At 55.6% G+C, this 17,871-nt stretch overlaps 2 protein-coding genes across 3 annotated transcripts in view; both read left to right on the forward strand.

Annotated features, from left to right (window-relative positions):
* Window positions 1–17,871, forward strand: part of CAPN5 (calpain 5) — a 50,620-nt gene that overhangs the window by 21,296 nt on the left and 11,453 nt on the right. For both annotated transcript variants that reach the window (XM_037523010.2, XM_037523012.2), the window contains exons 3-4: window positions 1,219–1,350; window positions 16,069–16,277. In XM_037523010.2, the coding sequence (XP_037378907.1) occupies window positions 1,219–1,350; window positions 16,069–16,277 (341 nt within the window). The remainder of the gene's footprint in view (window positions 1–1,218; window positions 1,351–16,068; window positions 16,278–17,871) is intronic.
* OMP (olfactory marker protein) lies at window positions 6,131–6,661 on the forward strand. Its single transcript, XM_037523013.1, has one exon. The coding sequence runs from the start codon at window positions 6,131–6,133 to the stop codon at window positions 6,620–6,622; it is 492 nt and encodes a 163-aa protein (XP_037378910.1). The 3' UTR covers window positions 6,623–6,661.

A 17,871-nucleotide genomic window follows, 5' to 3' on the forward strand; every position in this document is an offset into this window, starting at 1 on the left:
CTGATATCCCTTTGCTCCATTTCCACCCGCCACGTGCTCTGCCTGCATGGTCTGTGGAGCACTCACGCAGCCCTGCAGGGGTCACAATCTGTCTCCTCTGCGTGGGTGAGGAAATGGAGGCTCAGAGAGGTGAAGACACTGGCACAGAATTGCTCAGCCAGTAAATGGGGAGCTGGAATTCGGTTTTCCCCTTCCCGACTCTGCTGCCCTCTGCTGGCTTCCTGCAGGAGGCTCTCAGCAGCTTTGTTGCTTTGAACTTCTCAACAGTTGGAAGCACCTGCTGTGGGGGAGGCCTGTGCTGTGTTTCTGGGGCAGGTTCTTTAGTCTCTCTGGGTTTCAGTTTCCTCACCTGTGAAATGGCCACAACACCACCCCTCAGGCCTATGCCTGGGTCCTGATCTGATGGTGCTGGTAGTTGTTTGGCTCTTGAAAGGCACGTCTCAGGACTTGCACCCCTTTCTCTGTTCTGCCCCCCTCTGCAAGCAGTCACTCCCTCTCAGCTCTGTACAATGAAGATGCCGATGGGAGAGGTGGCAGGCTATGCAGCGATCTGGACTGGGGAACCACCTGGTGCCTAACCCTGCCCCAGCCTGGCCCACAGGGCATGTCCAGGGCACTCTGGAGTGCTTAGGTGGCTCCTTGGCATTTGCTTGCTCTGTGTTCTTGCAAGTCACTGCCCCCCTCAGAACTTTTATTCCTCATCCATAAGATGGAACAACAGCCCCATGCTCCTCAGGTGGGCTGAGGGTCAGCAGAGACAGCAGGAAGATGTGCCCAGAAGCCAAGACTGGCAAGAGGCAAGGCCTGAGGCAGGGCAGGGGTTGCTGGGAGTGTCAGCTCAGCCGGGCACAGCAGCTCTCTGCCTCTCCCCTCTGGCACTCCTCATGCCATCTGGAATTTCTACCCACATCATGACTGTAGTCCCAGCAAGCCAGGTGGGTGGCCCTGCAAAGCTGCTGGTGCTGGAGATGGTGGCCCCGATCCCTGCTGGCCAGGAGAGGAGTCGGCTCAGGGTGCAGCCCCCAAGTCCCTCCACGGTGTTCATTAGTTGCCAAGCCTTTAGCAGAAGAGCAGTTTCTTGGGCAGGGGAGAGAAGGGTGAAGGGCATTTTAGGCAATACCTGGGGGAAGTTAGATTTGGGGAAACTTGGCCATGTGCCTCCCCCACCCCCCAGTTATTAGAGGAGGCAGGTGAATCTCTGTCTGTGCTTCCCCACAGGATATTTGCGAGGACCCCCGCCTCTTTGTGGATGGCATCAGCTCCCATGACCTGCACCAGGGCCAGGTGGGCAACTGCTGGTTCGTGGCAGCGTGCTCATCGCTTGCCTCCCGAGAGACGCTGTGGCAAAAGGTGAGTCTTGGGGTGGGGGTGCTGGGTATGTCCACTCAGCCTGTGGCCCTTGCTGCCCACATGCAGGTGGGACTTGATGGAAGCCTGTGCTGCAGGGCTGGTGTGGGGTGACACTGGGGCTCCCCAGTACTGACTGAGCATCAGAGCTGCCTTTCCCTCACCTCCTGGCTTAAGGTACCGGGAACAGGTGCTGGGAACCTGCATAGCTCCCCAGGTGATTCTACTGTGCCCCCCTCTGACTTTTGGGAGCCCACGTTGTCCCTGGAGCCACGAGGCAGAATGCATACCTGCCTGGGTCATGTGATTGTGCAGACACTGGTCCTGGGGCTCAGGAAACCCCTGCCAATGCTGTGTGACTTGGCCAGTCCTTGGTCTTCCTTGGGCTTCGCTTTGCTCTGCTTCAGCGGGAGTGACTGTCATGATTAATGGTTTCAAGCGGCTTCCGTCCTGAGTGGCGCCAAAGGGGTTCGGTTGCCCTCTCGTGGCGCAACCGAGCACGGCAGCCTCTCAGTACACCCCCATGTTTGTTCTGGCATCTGGAGGCTGTCGTAGAGGCCGCACTTGTGCACCCTAAAGAGTAATGGCCGCCTGCATCCTGGTTCCCATCCCAGTTTGTCAAGTCACTTCCCCTTTCTCATTCCTGCCGTTTCTGCTCTTAGACGGCCCTGGCGGCAGGGCCGGAGGACTCTGAGCACCCGGTCTTACAGACAGGCTCCGGTTTGAATCCCTGTCTCACCCTTTGGTAGTTTCATAATTACCCTGAGGTTGCTCCCCTGAAAACTCAGGGTGTCAGGGTAGCTTCCTCTTGGGGAGTTGTGAGAGTGAAACAGACACTTGACTTAGACTGCCTCGTGCAGTGCTTGGTGGCGGTGCTGTGAGCCCCAGGGTCTGAGCATGAGTGTTCACGTGCAGGCTGGGCTCCGCTGTCAGCCCTCAGAGGGAGCTGTGCCCTCGCCTGAGGCCGGGACTGTGGTGGGGGCCTGCCCTCATGTCTTCCAAATTGGGGTGTGACTTCTCAAAGCCACCCAGGTGGCCATCCCTGGGGTCTGGCCCCTGACAGTCCCGTGGGGATAAGGATAGCTGTGTGCTGTCATGGGGTGTCTGGGAGGGCCTCAGAGAGCCACACAGGGGATTATTTAACTCACGAGCCTCCTTGCCAGAGAGGCTCAGGGCCAGGCACTCTTCTCTGGGTAGAGGCTGGTCCTCACGCTCCTGTCTCCAGGCCCCAAGCAAGGCCTCCTGCTCTGCGCTCCACCCCCAGCTAGAGCTGGGATAGAGATGGCATGCAGAAATCCTGTGGGGCTGGCTCCCACCCTGCCTATAATTGCCTGTTTATCTGTGGTCTCCCCTCTTGAGGTGAGCTCCCCATGGGCTGAGCCAGTCCAACCTATATCTTCCCACTGAGCCCACAGGAGCCTGGCAAGGGGGAGGCTCAAGGAAGTTGAGCCCCTTCCCAAATTGTCAGATCCAGCTACTGGGCAGCAGCTGTGCATCTGGCCTGGCTGCCTCAGACCTCCTGGGGCCTGACTCATCCGGTCCCCTCCTAGGGAATGGACTGCCTACTCATTTGCAAGAAAGAGCCAGGACTTGCAGTGTACCCTGCCCTGGACGCGTTCTAGGCCGTCCCCTGGCACAGCTCCCCTCTGGTCAGTGGAAGATGGGCCCCAGGACCTGCAGGCAGGGGCCTGACCTTGATGTCTGGTGACCATGGGCAGGCCCTTGCTCATCTCTGCACTGATGGCTCCTCTGTTGGGGAGTCAGGGCATGCAGCCTGTCTGGGAGGAGACGATCTCTGGTAGCTCGGGTCCCCGGGAGGCAGGGCCAGGGGGTGCTTGGGGCCAATTGCAATCTGCCTCCCGGTGCTGTGGTGGTGATAGCCCCTGGGTCCTGGAAGGAGGCACAAGGCCCTGGGGAGCTCATTACTATGCCTTCCCTCCCCTCCTGTCCCTGCTGACTGGGTCCTGTTTGTTGTTACCCCTCGTTTTCTGGACCTGTTGCTCTGCAGGGCCTCCCTTGCCCCACCCTGTTTTCTCTATGGAAGAGGGGTGTTCAGCCCGAGGAGCACCCTTGCTCCTCCCACCCCTCCCTCTGGGGATGCTGAGCCTCAGATGCAGGCACATCACACCTTCCACTTAACGCCACCTCCTCTTGGAAGCCGCCCTTTACCTCTAGTCCCTGATACAGCCGGGCACCAACAGGCATGGCCAGACCTGGGTTTGCTTCTGGCTAGGTCCCTTGCCAATCATGGAACCTTGGGCAGGGGACATTCCTTCCTCTGGCCTAGGTGTAAATCTGACCTTTCTAGTCCCCAGGGTTGTGGGAAGATGGAAGGGGCCCTCGGAGGGCACAGAGCTGTGTGGATGTCAGGGCCTAGCCCCGCCGGCAGCCTCCTGGCCCTGGCTGACCCTGGCCTCCCTCACCCTGGTCCCGCTGACCCTGCCTCCTGTCCTGTCTGTGAGGCCCAAGCTCTGGCAATGGTTTCCACCTTCAGCCTCTTCCTGCAGACCAGGCCTTCCCCAATTTGGCCCCTGAGCACCCATCCATTGTCTGAACTGCTCCCTCCACATCCTGCTGGTCCGGAGAGGGGATGGGCATTCTCATTCCATAGTGCCGCCCCCAAACCACACTCTTTCCATCTAAACCCCCGCAGGCTCATGCTGTTCAGCTCCCTCACCCCATCCCAGCCCACCTAACCAGCATCCCCAATCAATCAACCACCCTGGCCTGCACCCTTGTCACCAGGGGCTTGGCACCCGCAGTTTCCCCGTCTTTTCACTCCAAATACTGTTGTTTCCAGGATTTACTGTGCTGGTGACTGAAAGTTGAATCCCTTCTGGGATTCATCTCCATCACCTTCACCCCAGCCACCTGGACCTCCTGCTCCTGTGGCCTCAGTCTACAGCCGAAGGGTCGTTCTCTGTCACCTCACCTTCCACACCTCTTCCTCGAACCTCCTCTCCAGTGCGCCCCTGGCCCTGGGCTTTACCTTGACCTCAGGCAGCGCCCGTGTACTCTCTTCCTCCTGAATGTCCTCTTGTCCTGGCCTTGGAAACCCTTTCCATCACAGCAGCTCCTCTTGTCGTGTCAATCGCTCGTGTATTCAGATAGCATTTTCTGAGTAATTCCTGTGTGGCCCTGGGGAGACAGACATTAGTCATATTCTTCCTCAACCTCAAGTCTCCTTAAGAAATTGAGCATTTGCTGTTTCTCTTTTTTCTTTTTTTTTTTTTTAAAAAGATTTATTTATGCATACAAAAAGTGGGGTACGGGCCAGAGGTATGGAGGGCCTGAGGATTCCCCAGAGACAGAGTGGGGAGCAGAACAGGCAGAGTGACTGAAATACACTGCTGAGGGGAGCAGCCAGAGAGACAGGAGAGGTCTGCTGCGCCATGTGGGTAGCTCCCTGGCCAGGGATTGAACTTGTGTGGCAGTGGGTGCCAGTAGCTTCATAGTGCTGAGACTTAACCCCTAGCCACCAGAGAGGCCCTGAATGCCCTTGAGGAATCAGTGAACTGGCCCTAAGGTTTGAGGTATTACCTTAACAGCTTTGTCCCTTCGGTGACCCCTCCTGTTCCTGTATCCCAAGGTCCCACTGACTTCCTTAGCCTCCATCTGGGAATTAACTGTGCTTGTGGCCCACTAGACCCTTCAGATCATTTTCAGTTGCTGTACTGTGACCCGTGACCTGTGTCCCTGTCCTCTTTTCTGTGCATGGCAGCCTCGCTTCACCACCTCACCCTCACCCCCGCCTACACTCAAATACTCCACTTCTTCCTACACGCACATACTCCACTTCTCCCTCAGGCACTGGGGATATGTATGTTTGTCATTTTCTTCTCTCCAGTAGCCTGGGGGAAACTGAGGCAGGTGGTATAAGTGATGGTATTTTAGTCGAAAAGAAGCCCGGTCATGTGGCTGCTGTGTGGTACCGCATGGAGGCAGGGCCAGCAGGCAAGAATCATTTGAGTCAGTGGTTCTCAAGGTGTAGCCCTGGCAACAGCTTCAGCATTACCTGGGAGGTGGTTAGAAATGCAAATTCTCAGGCCTCACCAGTGCACCTTTAAATCAGGAACTCTGCAGGGGCGCAGCAATCACGTGTTAAGTCCTACAGGTGATGCTCATGCGCACCATAGTCTAGGACAGGCATCTAGGTGGGAGAGGATGGTGGGCTGGTTCTGGGTCCCCTTAGAGGGGTGTGGGGGAGGCCTCTCAGGGCATCGGGGAGGGGGACTGGACAGGCTTTGGTGATTGGATGTGGAGGGTGAGGGGGAGTCACGAGCAACGTGGGTGACTTCAAATCTCAAATTGGTGGCCCTCTGGGTAGTTGTTGCCCTCGCCCCTGCTGGGGGCCTTCCCCACCTCTGGCCCCTGCCTGCTCTCCTCTCCCCCACCCTCCACCCTCAACACTGCTCTCTTCACAAACAAGCCAGCCACAGCCCAGCCCTGTAGTCAGGGCGGTTGCCACAGCAATTGACATCAGCGATCTGGTCCCTGAGGAGCCTGTCACCCTCCCGCTGCCTGTGGTGCCTCCATTGCTGCTCCTGCTCCCATGGAGAGGAGTCACTCGGAGACTCCCTCTCTCACTGTTGCCCCAGTTTGAGGACTGGGTGAGGCTAGGAAGGGCCAGTGACTGAGCGGGGAGGGGAGAGGGAGGGCGGAAAGGTAGGCGGGGCCCCTGCGGTGGCCTCCTGCCTTGGTGGTGTGGCCCAGGCCACTCAGCTCCTAGACTCACTGCGGTGGCAGCGCCGGCGGCAGCAGCAGCAGCAGCAGCAGCTGGACCATGGCGGAGGATGGGCCGCAGAAGCCACAGCTCGACATGCCGCTGGTCCTGGACGAGGACCTGACCAAGCAGATGCGGCTGCGCGTGGAGAGCCTGAAGCAGCGCGGGGAGAAGCGCCAGGACGGCGAGAAGCTGCTGCGGCCGGCCGAGTCCGTGTACCGCCTCGACTTCATCCAGCAGCAGAAGCTACAGTTCGAGCGCTGGAACGTGGTGCTGGACAAGCCGGGCAAGGTCACCATCACCGGCACCTCCCAGAACTGGACACCCGACCTCACCAACCTCATGACGCGCCAGCTGCTGGACCCCGCTGCTATCTTCTGGCGCAAAGAGGACTCGGACGCCATGGATTGGAATGAGGCCGATGCCCAGGAGTTCGGGGAGCGCCTGTCGGATCTGGCCAAGATTCGCAAGGTCATGTTCTTCCTCATCACCTTCGGCGAGGGCATGGAGCCCGCCAACCTCAAGGCCTCCGTGGTCTTCAACCAGCTCTGACGGCAGCTGCCTCCTCTGGCCCACCGCCCATCCCCTGCCCGGCTCCCCACCCCAGGTGTGTTTGGGGACGTTCTGCTACCTGCTGACCTGTACTCGGCTCGCCAGACCCCCTGAGCTCATGTCCTCCCTCTCTTGTCCCTGGCGCAAGCGCTCCGGCCGCGGGCGGGGGAGCCAGGGCTCTGTAGTCTAGAAGCTGAACTGGCTGCTGCTGCTGCTGTAGACCTGGAGGCCTGAGGAGGCTTGTGGGGACGCTGGCGGGACCGTGGACTTCTGCCTTCTCTGCTTCACGGTCCCGAAAGAGACTGAGACAGACACAGAGAGATGGAAGAGAGAAGGAAGGAACCAGCCACCGAACTCCCTCCAGAGACCAGAGACAGAGGCGACAGCGGCCTCCTTGGGGAATCCAGTAAACAGGCCTTGCTGCCCATCTGGCCGCCACACCTTTGCTGAAGCCTGTGTCCAGAGGTGAACACCAGCCTGAGGACCCAGAGCAGCGCTGCCCCCAGTGCATGGTCCCAGGACACCTCGGGCCCTCGGGATGTGGGGCGGGGCTGCTTGGGGGGCTGCCTTGGGCGGTCGGGAGTGGCCAGCATGTTGGAGGCTATGCAGTCCAGCTCTTGCTCTTCTGGGAATGGCTTCAGGAGGGGAGAAGGGAAGGGGTCCTGTCATGTCACAGAGCAATCTGTCTCTCTCTACACGTGCATATATTGAGAGAGAGCATGCTATATTCATATGGATATATTCTAGAGTCTAAACCTGCACTAAGAACAAGTCTGATTTTAGGTGAACTGTATTATAACTGCCCAGCTGGTCCAAGGGTGTCCCTTAGCAGTAGCTTGGTCAGGATGATCTTGGGGTTCGACTTGGGTGACTTCAGATCTCAAATCTATGGCCTCTCTGCCAGGGGTCTTCCAGCCTCTAATTTTGTGCTGGGGGACTTTTAGGTTCATGCAGTCAAGTGGGGAACAGTATGGTTTCCTTCTGTCTGGAGGAAGCTGGATAGAGGGGTTCAGCCCCCTGGAGCTGGAGACAGTAGGTTCTCAAGTGGCCTTGCTGGGAGCGCAGGCTTTTCCCAGCTCCCTGGCCAGAGAGGATGTGTTTCATCATGGTGTGGAATCTCTCTGGAATCATTAGTGGAACTGGGGGTATCCTGGGGGTGCAGTTATGATGGTTGATGGTCAGAAGTGGATGGAAGGTTGCACACACTGCCCTCAGAGGTTGCACCACCCACTCATCAGACAAGAAACTGAGGCAAGATTATCAGCAGGTTCAGTTTGAATCCCCAAACCTCATTCTTCTTTGCATTGCACAAGCCTGGTGAGACCCCTTTGAGAGAGGGGCCTACCTATTGCTTAGCATCCACCAAGGTCACCATAGGAAGTGCCATCAACACCCTGTTTCAAGACTAGCCCTCTGTTTGGTCAAGGATGTGGCCATGACATTTCCCTCATGCAGAGCCATTGGAGGCTGAGGGTTCTGGGGAGAGACACACTGAGAGATGTAGGGTCAGAGCCATTGGCAGCCGTTGGCACTGCTGGAAAGGTGGACCCCCACTTTGGATGCAGGCAGGCAGTTTTGGGGTACTAGCATCAGGACTAGCATCAGGTGGGAGATTGGCTGTGGTGTGTGTGCTCTGGTCCTTTCTAACTCACAGCTTCAGATTCTAACTTACACCCTGTTCCAGGACTTTGGAGAAGTTCCTGCCTTTCTTCTCCACGGACCACTAGGGGAGGCCAGACCTTGGGGAGCAGCCCTGTCCTTCTGTCTCTTTGCTTAACCTCTCCCAGCAGCTCTAGGGACCTGCTTGGTTCAGACTGCCTGCACTCCCACCTTGCCCCACCATTCCTGCCCTGTGCCAGCCGTGTGTGCTCTGCCGTGCCCACTGCGTGTCCCCAATAAAACCTGTGTGTCCGGCCTGGGTGGTGTACAGTCTCTCGCCGCACGCCAGTCCTCCTCTGCAGGAGCTCTGACCTACCTGTCCCCTCACAGCCCTGAGTAACCCCTTCTGGACCTTTTCCCCCGCTCGAACCCCTCCTCCTGCCAGCTTTCAGGGATGAGGCTCAGCACAGCCAGGTGACTGGGCTGAGGTCAGACATCAGGATTGAGCTGAGACCCAGGTCTCTTGATATCCAACCAGGAAGCAACACGCCTGGTGTTTTCCTGCAGTGACTCCAGACCAGCCTCTCTGGGCACGGAGAGAATGATGCTGAGGCCACAGAAGCTCCTTCTGGTCCTTGGTGGATGGTGCCAGCAGGGGGAGGGGATGCTTTAAGCCACACTCAATCTCAAGTCTCCCTTGCAGGATGCCTGGGTGGGGGGACAGGGAGAGGGTATAACCAGGGATGACCTCTCACAAACTTGCTACATGTCCTCAGGCAGCCCCTGACGCTCTTCCAGCCTCTGACTTTCTAGAGGGAACAATGGTTCTGTGAGGTACCTTCCAGCCCCGCCAGATAAGACTGATATCACTGCATCACATTCATGTGCCTCTTGACCCTTCCTCGTTGCTCTGTCCCCTCATCATCTTGTGGCAATTTTCCAGAGAAATCAGGCGGCACACAGAGAGCTGGAGAGAGAGAGATTTCATTGTCACAGCAGTGGGCTCAGTGGGATCGCTCCTAAAAGGCTGATCCACCAAGAGCAAAAATAGCAGGGTTTTATACAGTTTGTATGGGGAAACTTGCTACCCTATCCATCATAGCATAAGCATTCTTTATTATTCGGAAAGGGGGTCAGGTAGCCAAGGTCAAGCAGTGCAGTACACCCAGCAACTTCTCCGCTCCAGCAAGCAGCAGAATCAAAGCAGCAGACTCCCCCAAGCAGCAGGCTTGGGAAACTTCCTGCTTCAATCTCTCTCCAGCTCATTAAGTCTTTGGACAGAGACAACCAAGGCCCAGATAAGCAGCCACCTACCCAAGGTCAGAGGGAGTGGAGGGGCCAGAGGAGGAATGTGTGGACCAGGATCTGGGTCTGAAGATCTTGGTCCCCTGGGATGGGCTGGGGTGATGCCCTCACTTTCCCCGAGGGCCCAAGCCTGAGCAAGGCCAGCTTCTTCCCAAAAATCAAGGTCAGGCCTAGCTTTAGAGACCACAGTTGGGGTTTTGCTTAGGAACAATCTCTGCTTCTAAGTTTTGAGGTCTTGCACCCCGTCCTCCACCCCAGAGCTCTCTCCAGAGCAGCAGTCACCACCTTGTTTCCTTCCTGAACCCCACACCCCCAGTTTCTCAAGTCTCTGCCTCCCTTGACCTATCTCTCCTCAAACACTGCCCCTCCATCCACCCCCTCATCTGTTCCTAAAGCTTCCTGTGGATGGAGGGGGTGGAGACCGAGTTACCCAGCCCTCCGCCTGAGGACAGGGGTAGAATCCTGGCTCTATCCCGGCACTGGGTCAGGAGGAATGCAGGGAATGGGAAACAAGGACCTATTTTCCATGGAAACTGTGGTGCCGAGACTGGCCATTTCCTGAACTTCTCCTCCCGCTGAGGCACTGGATGGCAGTGAGGGCCCCATCCTGCCACCAAGCCCCTGGGGGCCCCCTCTGTCGGTGGGGCTAAGGGTGCCTCACTTGGAAGGCTGTGGGAGGGTTAGCTTGGCTTTGCGAGCTGGCACACAGCATCTGCTCTAGGTTTTCTCATCGCCACACTCCCAGTCACACATGTCCTTGCTTTTCACGATTATTCTGAGAGGAGGGTGCTGGGAGGCCTTATTACTAAGGAGGGCTCCGGGTGCAGAGAATGAGTTGCCTGGGGTGACTTGCTTATGGCTGCCAGTGGTGTGGGTGAAGGGACAGGCGGGAGCTGGGGCCTAGCCTGCCTCTGTGGCCCAAGAGTGGTCATGAGGGAGTGGACACTCCCCTTTCACCATTACTAGGCCCAGCCAAGGGGACCTTCAGCCCTCACAGTATGGCTGGGGACCCCAGCAGGAGGGGCCCATTCCAAGACTCCCAGCCCACGTCTCTGAGCCTTGTCTGCTAGCCCCTGGCCTGTGGATGGGAGTCCCAGGGCCCCTGCAGTGCATCAGCTGCTCTCCAGGTGGCGAACCAGAGGGGCTCTGCTCTCCTAAGGGACAAGGGGTGGTGCCCCACCCTCCTGCCTTTTCCAGTCATGGCCTCTGAAAATAGAGAATTTAGGGGCTCTTGGCATCAGAAGCAGAAGTAAGGCTATTCCGATACTCAGAATCCTCTGGTTTTGAGGACTATAGAGGCCCTGTGGCACCCCTTCCCCAGCTCGGGTAACAGGAGACCCACTGCGGCCCCTCAGCCCTGCAGACCCTACGCAGAAAGCTCCCAGCTGGCTCTTTGGGGTCCTAGGCAGAAATCTGTGCAAGATGCCTTTCTCTGCACTAAGTGCACCCCACACACTACGTACACATACACTGATGTGCACACGCTTGTGTAATTCACATGCACACACCTACTGACACACCACTTCTAAGCAGTGCCGCCTGCCCTTTCCAGCCTCTCCTCTCATCATGCACCAGGGCAGAACCCTGCCCCAGCCACATTTGGGGCTCTTGGGTCTAGGTTGGAGTCCCCAGGGAAAACCTTCAGATGGCTCCAGGTGCCCACTAGAGGCTCACTGTGGCCAGTGCTTGGGGATTTCCTCTCATCTACAGAGCCCTGTGTTGGGTGCTGGGCATCTAGGTGTGAGTGGGACATGGCCCTGCCCCCAACCCCTCAGTGAGCAGGGAAGGAGCCTGGAGGAGGGATGGTGTCCAAGGGAGCACTGGGTCCAGAGCCCCTGGGGGACCAGGATTAGCATAGGTGCCCGCAGAGGGAGCCACACATTGCATAGCTGAGGTGCCCCGAAGCAGCCAGGGTGTGGATTTGCACAGAGCCTACAGAACGAGGCTGAGAGCACCCTCAGGGCTGCCTGCAGGATTTTGAATCGTGGGACAGGGAGCTGGTGTCTGTGTTGGTGGAGCATGTCACTGTAGAAGACAGGAGAGGAGGACAGGACCCAGTTAGCTCCCGTACCTCTCTCTGCTTCAACAATTGTCAAGCCACAGCCCTTCTCCTCCTCTGCCCTCCCAGCCAGCATCTAATTTCATGTGTAAATATTTTCTGGATGGTTCTCTGAATGATAAGGACTCGTTAGAAAAAAAGTAAGAAACCACTAACCATAATATCATACCACAACTCAAATAATTTTTTTTTTTAAGGATAGATGATTTTTTTTTTAAAGATTTATTTATTTATTTATACAAGCACTGGGCACAGTCAGAAGCGTGGGAGGGTGAGAGAATTCACCAGAGCCAGAGGGGAGAGCAGAACAGGCAGACTAACGAAATACACTGCTGAGGGGAGCAGCGGGCGGCAGGAGAGGTGTGCGCGCCATGTGGGACCCTCTCCCGGCAGCCGGGGATCAAACCGGCGCTGCAGAGGCTGAGGGCAGCTTCGCAACCCAGTGTTCAACCGCCGCGCCACCGGGGAGGCCCTCAAATAATTTTTTTTTAAGATTTATTTTTTATTTATACAAGTGCTGGGGTACAGGCCAGATGCGCGGGAGGGGGAGAGGATTCACCAGAGACAGAGTGGGGAACAGAACAGGCAGACTGACGAAACACACTGCTGAGGGGAGCAGCGGGTGAGACAGGAGAGGTCTGCTGTGCCATGTGGAATTCTTGCTGGCCAGCTGGGATCGAACCCGCGCTGCAGAAGCTGCGGACAGCTTCACAGTGTGGTGCCTAACCGCCTGCGCCACCAGGGAGGCCCCTCAACTCTAATAATTTTATTGTAATTCATTAATACCTAAAATATTGAAATCTTGTCCATAAAGATGTATGTTAGAGTTTGTTTGAATCAGTTCCAAAAGTCAAAAATTGGGGCCTCCATGGTGGCGCAAGGGATTAAGTCTCAGCCCTATGGGGCTATCCGCAGCCTCTGTAGCACGCTTTTGATCTAATCCACATGGCACAGCAGACCTCTCCTGTCTCACCCGCTGCTCCCTTCAGCAGTGTATTTCAGTAGATCCACCTGCTCTGCTCCCCACTCAGTCTCTGGTGAGTCCTCGTACCCGCGCCCCCCCCCCCGCCCACTTCTGGCTGACAGCCCCGTTCTTGTATGCATAAATAAATATATCTTTTTTTAAAAAAAGTAAAAAATGACAACTGATTGGTTCCCTCTTCCTCTGTTATTTTTCCCTGGGAATGCCCTTGCTGAAAAATCCAGTTATATGTTCTGTGGCATTTCTGACACTCTGGACTGGCTGGCTTCATTTTTATGGTGTCATTTAACATGTTCCCCATGTCCTGCATTTCTTGTGAGTGATAGCTTTCCTCTGGAGACTTAAGAAGGCTTGTACACTCCTTTTTTGACATGACCATTTCATGCCAAAAATTGTGTCCTTCTCTCAGGAGACACATAAAGTCTGCTTATTCCTCTTAATGAGGTTAGAAGCCATCCCGGATCCTAAACTGATTTGAGAAGCTGCGGTCACCTGAGTCCACTACTTTTCAGTGGTTGCAAAGCAGTAGTGATCTAATATTCTAATCTCTTCCTCATTTACTAGCTGGAATTCATCTGCAGAGATAAATGTCCTTTCTTCTGCTATTGGCTACTCCCCGATACAGCTTATATTGGCAGGATCCATCCTTGATTTTTCCCTTAATTCTACCAAAATAATGAGCTGACGCCCTGCCAAGCTCCAGTGATGACTGTGATGATTTGTTTGTGTAAGGACCATTGTGAGCTCATGGGTTTGAACAAATGGGATGTGTTATCCTCCGTCTTGGTTATCCTCATCGATTGACCCTTCTTTGGCCAGTGGGCACCTCTTCAGGGTGTTTCCTGAATCCTTTGATGGGACTCCAGGCATCTCTGTTTGCTCCCTGGGCTTCTGAGGTGGATTTTAGTGTATGCCTGTGTGAGCACCCCTTCCAGGACCGTCTCCCTCTTGCTTGGCACCTCGCTCCAGCCCGGGTCCCACAGCCAGGTCCGATGCCGTGAATGCAGGGGGGGAAATGAAGACCCCCCCGGGATCACTGACTCTGGAGCCTCATTAGGTGCTTCTTGAGCCACAGAGGACTCAGAGCCAAAGCTTGGGTTAGGCTAATGATTCTCCCGTGGCCCCAGCAGCACCTCCCTGTGCCCTTCGAGGCTCCTCTTCCACCCTCCCGGCCCCCACGTCTCCCAGATTCAATCCAGAGCTTTCAGAGCAGGGAGGAGTGGAGGATGGTGTACAGGCCCGTGAGCTCATTTTTGAGTGCCCACACTCTGGGCCTCCCTGCACCCCCGTGGACCTCAGCCTTCCCAGCCATGCGGTAGGGGGATGCCAGATTCTTGACACAGCCTTCTGTCCCAAAGGCAAAGTGGGGGAGATCGCTGGTGGTTTGGGCAGAGGTGGCCAGGGAGATTTCACTAGGCTCAACAGAGTTGACTGAAAAGGGAGGCCAGAGGCGGGGAGCGTAGCCAGTGGGGAGCCGGAACGTTGGGTCCAGCAGTGCCAGACTCTGCAGCTCTGAGAGTGAGTTCTCCCTCCCTCACCCATGCCCAGGGCAGCCTCTTGCCAGCTGGAGTATCCTGTTTTTAATGCCTCGAAGGAGAGCAGCGAGGGTTGGGCAGCAGAGGAGACAGTCAGCCTGCCGGGCCCCAGCACAGCTGCACTCGCCAGGGCAGCGCCTCTTACTGTGCTGAGTGCTGAGCATTTTCATCCTTGCGGTCTCCAATGCCCCGTTAGGGAGCGTTTCTCTTTGCCAGCATCCCTGTTGATGGCAAGAGGCTGTAAACAAAAGCATCTTTAATGAGTGTGGGGGTTGGGGAATGGCTTTTGGCTGAAGTCTCTGTGCTCGGGCTGGTCCGGGCCTTGGGATTTATAGACTCCTGATGAGGCTGTGGCTCCTCGGCTGGATGCAGCCCTGCTTTTCTTCCAGAAGGAGCTGCCTGTGGTCTCTATGAAACTCAATCCCTCTTGGTCTCATGCTTACAAGGCCAGCAGGTGACCCAGACTTGGCTCTTCCTTGCCCACTGCCTGCTGCCCAGCTTGCCAGTCTTCCTTCATCTGTTTAGGCACACCGAGGCCAGCTCTCAGAATACCTGCTCGGAAGCTGCTGCTGGCCCTCCAGGGTGGGGGCCTCCATTCCCTTCTCTCCACTGTGTTGGTGCTCCCAACATCATACTTGTCTGTGTGCCTCCCCCTCCCACCAGACTGGGGGCCTCCCAAGGACTGGGGCCAGGCAGAGTGAGCCTCACTATCCAGACCTCATTGTTTGGATCCTGGCTTCAAACCAAGTTTGCCTGCCTCCAAAGAGGGTGTGTATTGTCATCCTGACAAGTTACTTGCTCTCTCTGAGCCTCATTTTTTCTTCATTTGTAAAATCAGGATGAGTGATTGTAATCTACTCAAGAGGTTATTGTGGGAATTAAATAAATAGACCATGCCCGGCATTCACAGGCATGATACCTGGCATTTCCAATATAATTAACATCACCCACAAATAACCAATGTTATTAGAGTCCCAGCCAATGCCTCTGAATTTATTCATTCAGTGCACACATGTCTATTAAGCACTGCCTCTGGGCCTGGCCATGTGCTAGGTGCTGGATGTACAGCATGACCAAGACAGATGTGTCCCTGCCCTCCGAGAGCTGACATTTCAGTGACAGTGTCAGAATTGAAGGCAATGTCACACACTAGTTTAGTTATAACTAGGATAAGTATCTTAGTGGGGAGGGTCTAGGGGCCATGATTGATGGACAAAGGACCTGGCCTCCTTCAAAAAGTCAAGGAGGACTTCCTGGAGGAGGAGAAGAATGGACCCTAAAGGACAAGTGAGAGTCAGCTGGAGGAAGAGCCCAGAGCAGTGTCTGGGGCTGGGCTGGGGGAGAGGGTAGGAGTAGAGAAATGAGCCTGGGTGGTGGGAGGAGGCTGGAGCACATTAAGAATTTGACCCTTATTTCCAGGAAAGAGAGCTGTTCAGAAAGATCATTCAGCTGCTGTGAGGGGTGAGGGCAGATGTGGCTGCTGATGCTGTTACAGTGTCCAAGGGCAAGGAGATGGGGCCCTGGGCCAGGGTGGTACCAGAGAGGTAGAGAGGAGCAGACAGATTGAGCAGAATGTAGGAGCTTGGATGGGCCTCACTGACTGGAGAAGGTATGGGAGGAGGCCAGCGTGGCCCAGCATCTGGCTCAGGCTGGACTGTGGGATGGTGGCACCATTCTCCAGGTGGGAATTGGGATGGACAGGTGCATTTCTGAGGAACAGGGTAAGTGCTTTGAACCTTCACATCACAGAGCTGGAAGGAGTCTAAGGGAGCCTCCAACCACTGCAGAGACGGGGAATCTGAGGTCCAGAGATGAGAAGAATATGGCCAAATCCCATATTGGTTTATGGTGGAGACAGAGACTGAACCCAGTATTCCTTCCACTTGGGTGCCCTGGAGGCATGCACCCCCATTTCCTCTGGAATCCAGATCTGACCCTCCTCATCCTTTCCTCCCTCCCCATCCAGGTCATCCCAGACTGGAAGGAGCAGGAGTGGGATCCTGAGAAGCCCGAAGCCTATGTAGGCATCTTCCACTTCCACTTCTGGCGCTTCGGGGAGTGGGTGGACGTGGTCATCGACGACCGGCTGCCCACGGTCAACAACCAGCTCATCTACTGCCATTCCAACTCTCGCAATGAGTTCTGGTGTGCTCTGGTGGAGAAGGCCTATGCCAAGTAGGTGCCGGCAGTGGGCAGCTGGGCGGGTGCCAGGCTGGGGCAGCATTGCTGATGGGCTCCACATGGGTGTTTCTGGCGAGCGGTCCAGGCAGAGAGGTGAGGGGCTGGTGCAAAGTCACACAGCGTGCTCAGAGCCTGAGCACCCAGAGCACAGCTGAGTGTACACCGTGTGGGGTAGAAGCCTCTGGGTACCTGGTTTCAAGTCCCCACAGTCACCCATACAGAGAGGTGCTGGGTATATATATAGCAACCACTGCTCTCTGCCCAGCACACACTTCTGCCTGTGAAGACTCAGGCCCAGGCAGGTATCCTGCAGGGGGCCTGGGCCAGGGCCAGCTCTCACGTGCAGGTTGGTGATGCTGCCCAGAGATTCAAGCTACTGAGCCCACCCTGGAGCCTGGCTGGGGCTATGGCCTCTGCTCTTGGGCAGGTTGAGGCGGATGGGCCAAGTAACTGCCTTTCTTGCCTCCCAGGCTTCCCATCCTCCATCTGTCCATCTGTCTTCCTGTCTGACTGTCCATCCATTCTGTCTGGGTGAATGTCTTCCTGCCCTTTGCCAGACTCTGGGTCCCCAGCACCAGCACAAAGGTTTGCTGAGCTGCGGAGGGATATGAGGCGGCGTGGTCTGCCCAGGCCCCTGCAAGGCAGAGCAGGTGTGGGGCAGGGAGTCAGTGGGTTGAGCCCAGCCCCCCAGCCCTGTGGATCCTCGTCCTGGTTCCTCTTCCAGGCCTGTGTGTCAGTGTCCTTAGTGTGTGTGTGTGTGTGTGAGAGAGAGAGAGAGACAGACAGACAGACAGACAGACAGAGACAGAAATACAGAGAAACAGAGGGGGAGAAAAACTCCCAAAAACTCAAGAAAACGCTCCATGAATTAGAATCCTAAGAAAGCAAAATGCGCCCCCTGGTGGCCACTGAGCTCAGGGCCCTAGGCGCCGGCCTCTTTTCCAGCTCCAGAACTAAGGACTTTGGGGGATTGTTTTTGTTTTTTAAGGAACACTTTTATTGGTTTGTTGTTGTTGTGATGGTGAAATACAATATTTAGCAGGTTAACCCTGTCCAAGTGCATGCATCAGTTACTGGAATTACTTTTATGATGCTGTGCACCTGCCACCCTATCTATATACCCAGCACTTGTTCATCATCCCCAGCATCAACTCTGTACCACTAGACAGCAGTTCCTCTCTCCCCCTCCCCTACTCCCGGGATCCTCTATTCTGCTTTTTGTCTCTATGAACTCGCCGATTCCAGGTAAATCACGTAAGTGAAACCATGCAATATTACCCTTGTGTGTCCACCTTATTTCAATTAGTTTAATGTCTTCAGAGTCCATGTATATTGCAGCATATATCAAAATTTCATTCTTTATGCATATATATATAGCCACATTTAATGGTATCCATTTTCAGTTTATGTATGTCGTGCTGTGTTAAGTATCCTGCTCTGCTTCCAGGCTTACATGCAGCACTGGGCCTGTAAGACCCCAGGTCTTTTCCTGGGAGCTGCAGCTGCGTCTACAGCACCCGGCATATTGCTGTAGATGCTTACCATTCTCTGTATGACTGATTGCATACATTATGAACATAACAGTTTC

Source organism: Talpa occidentalis, unplaced genomic scaffold (genome assembly GCF_014898055.3).
Source record: "Talpa occidentalis isolate TD23 unplaced genomic scaffold, MPIMG_talOcc4v2.1 talOcc4.3, whole genome shotgun sequence".
Taxonomy (NCBI): Eukaryota; Metazoa; Chordata; class Mammalia; order Eulipotyphla; family Talpidae; genus Talpa; species Talpa occidentalis.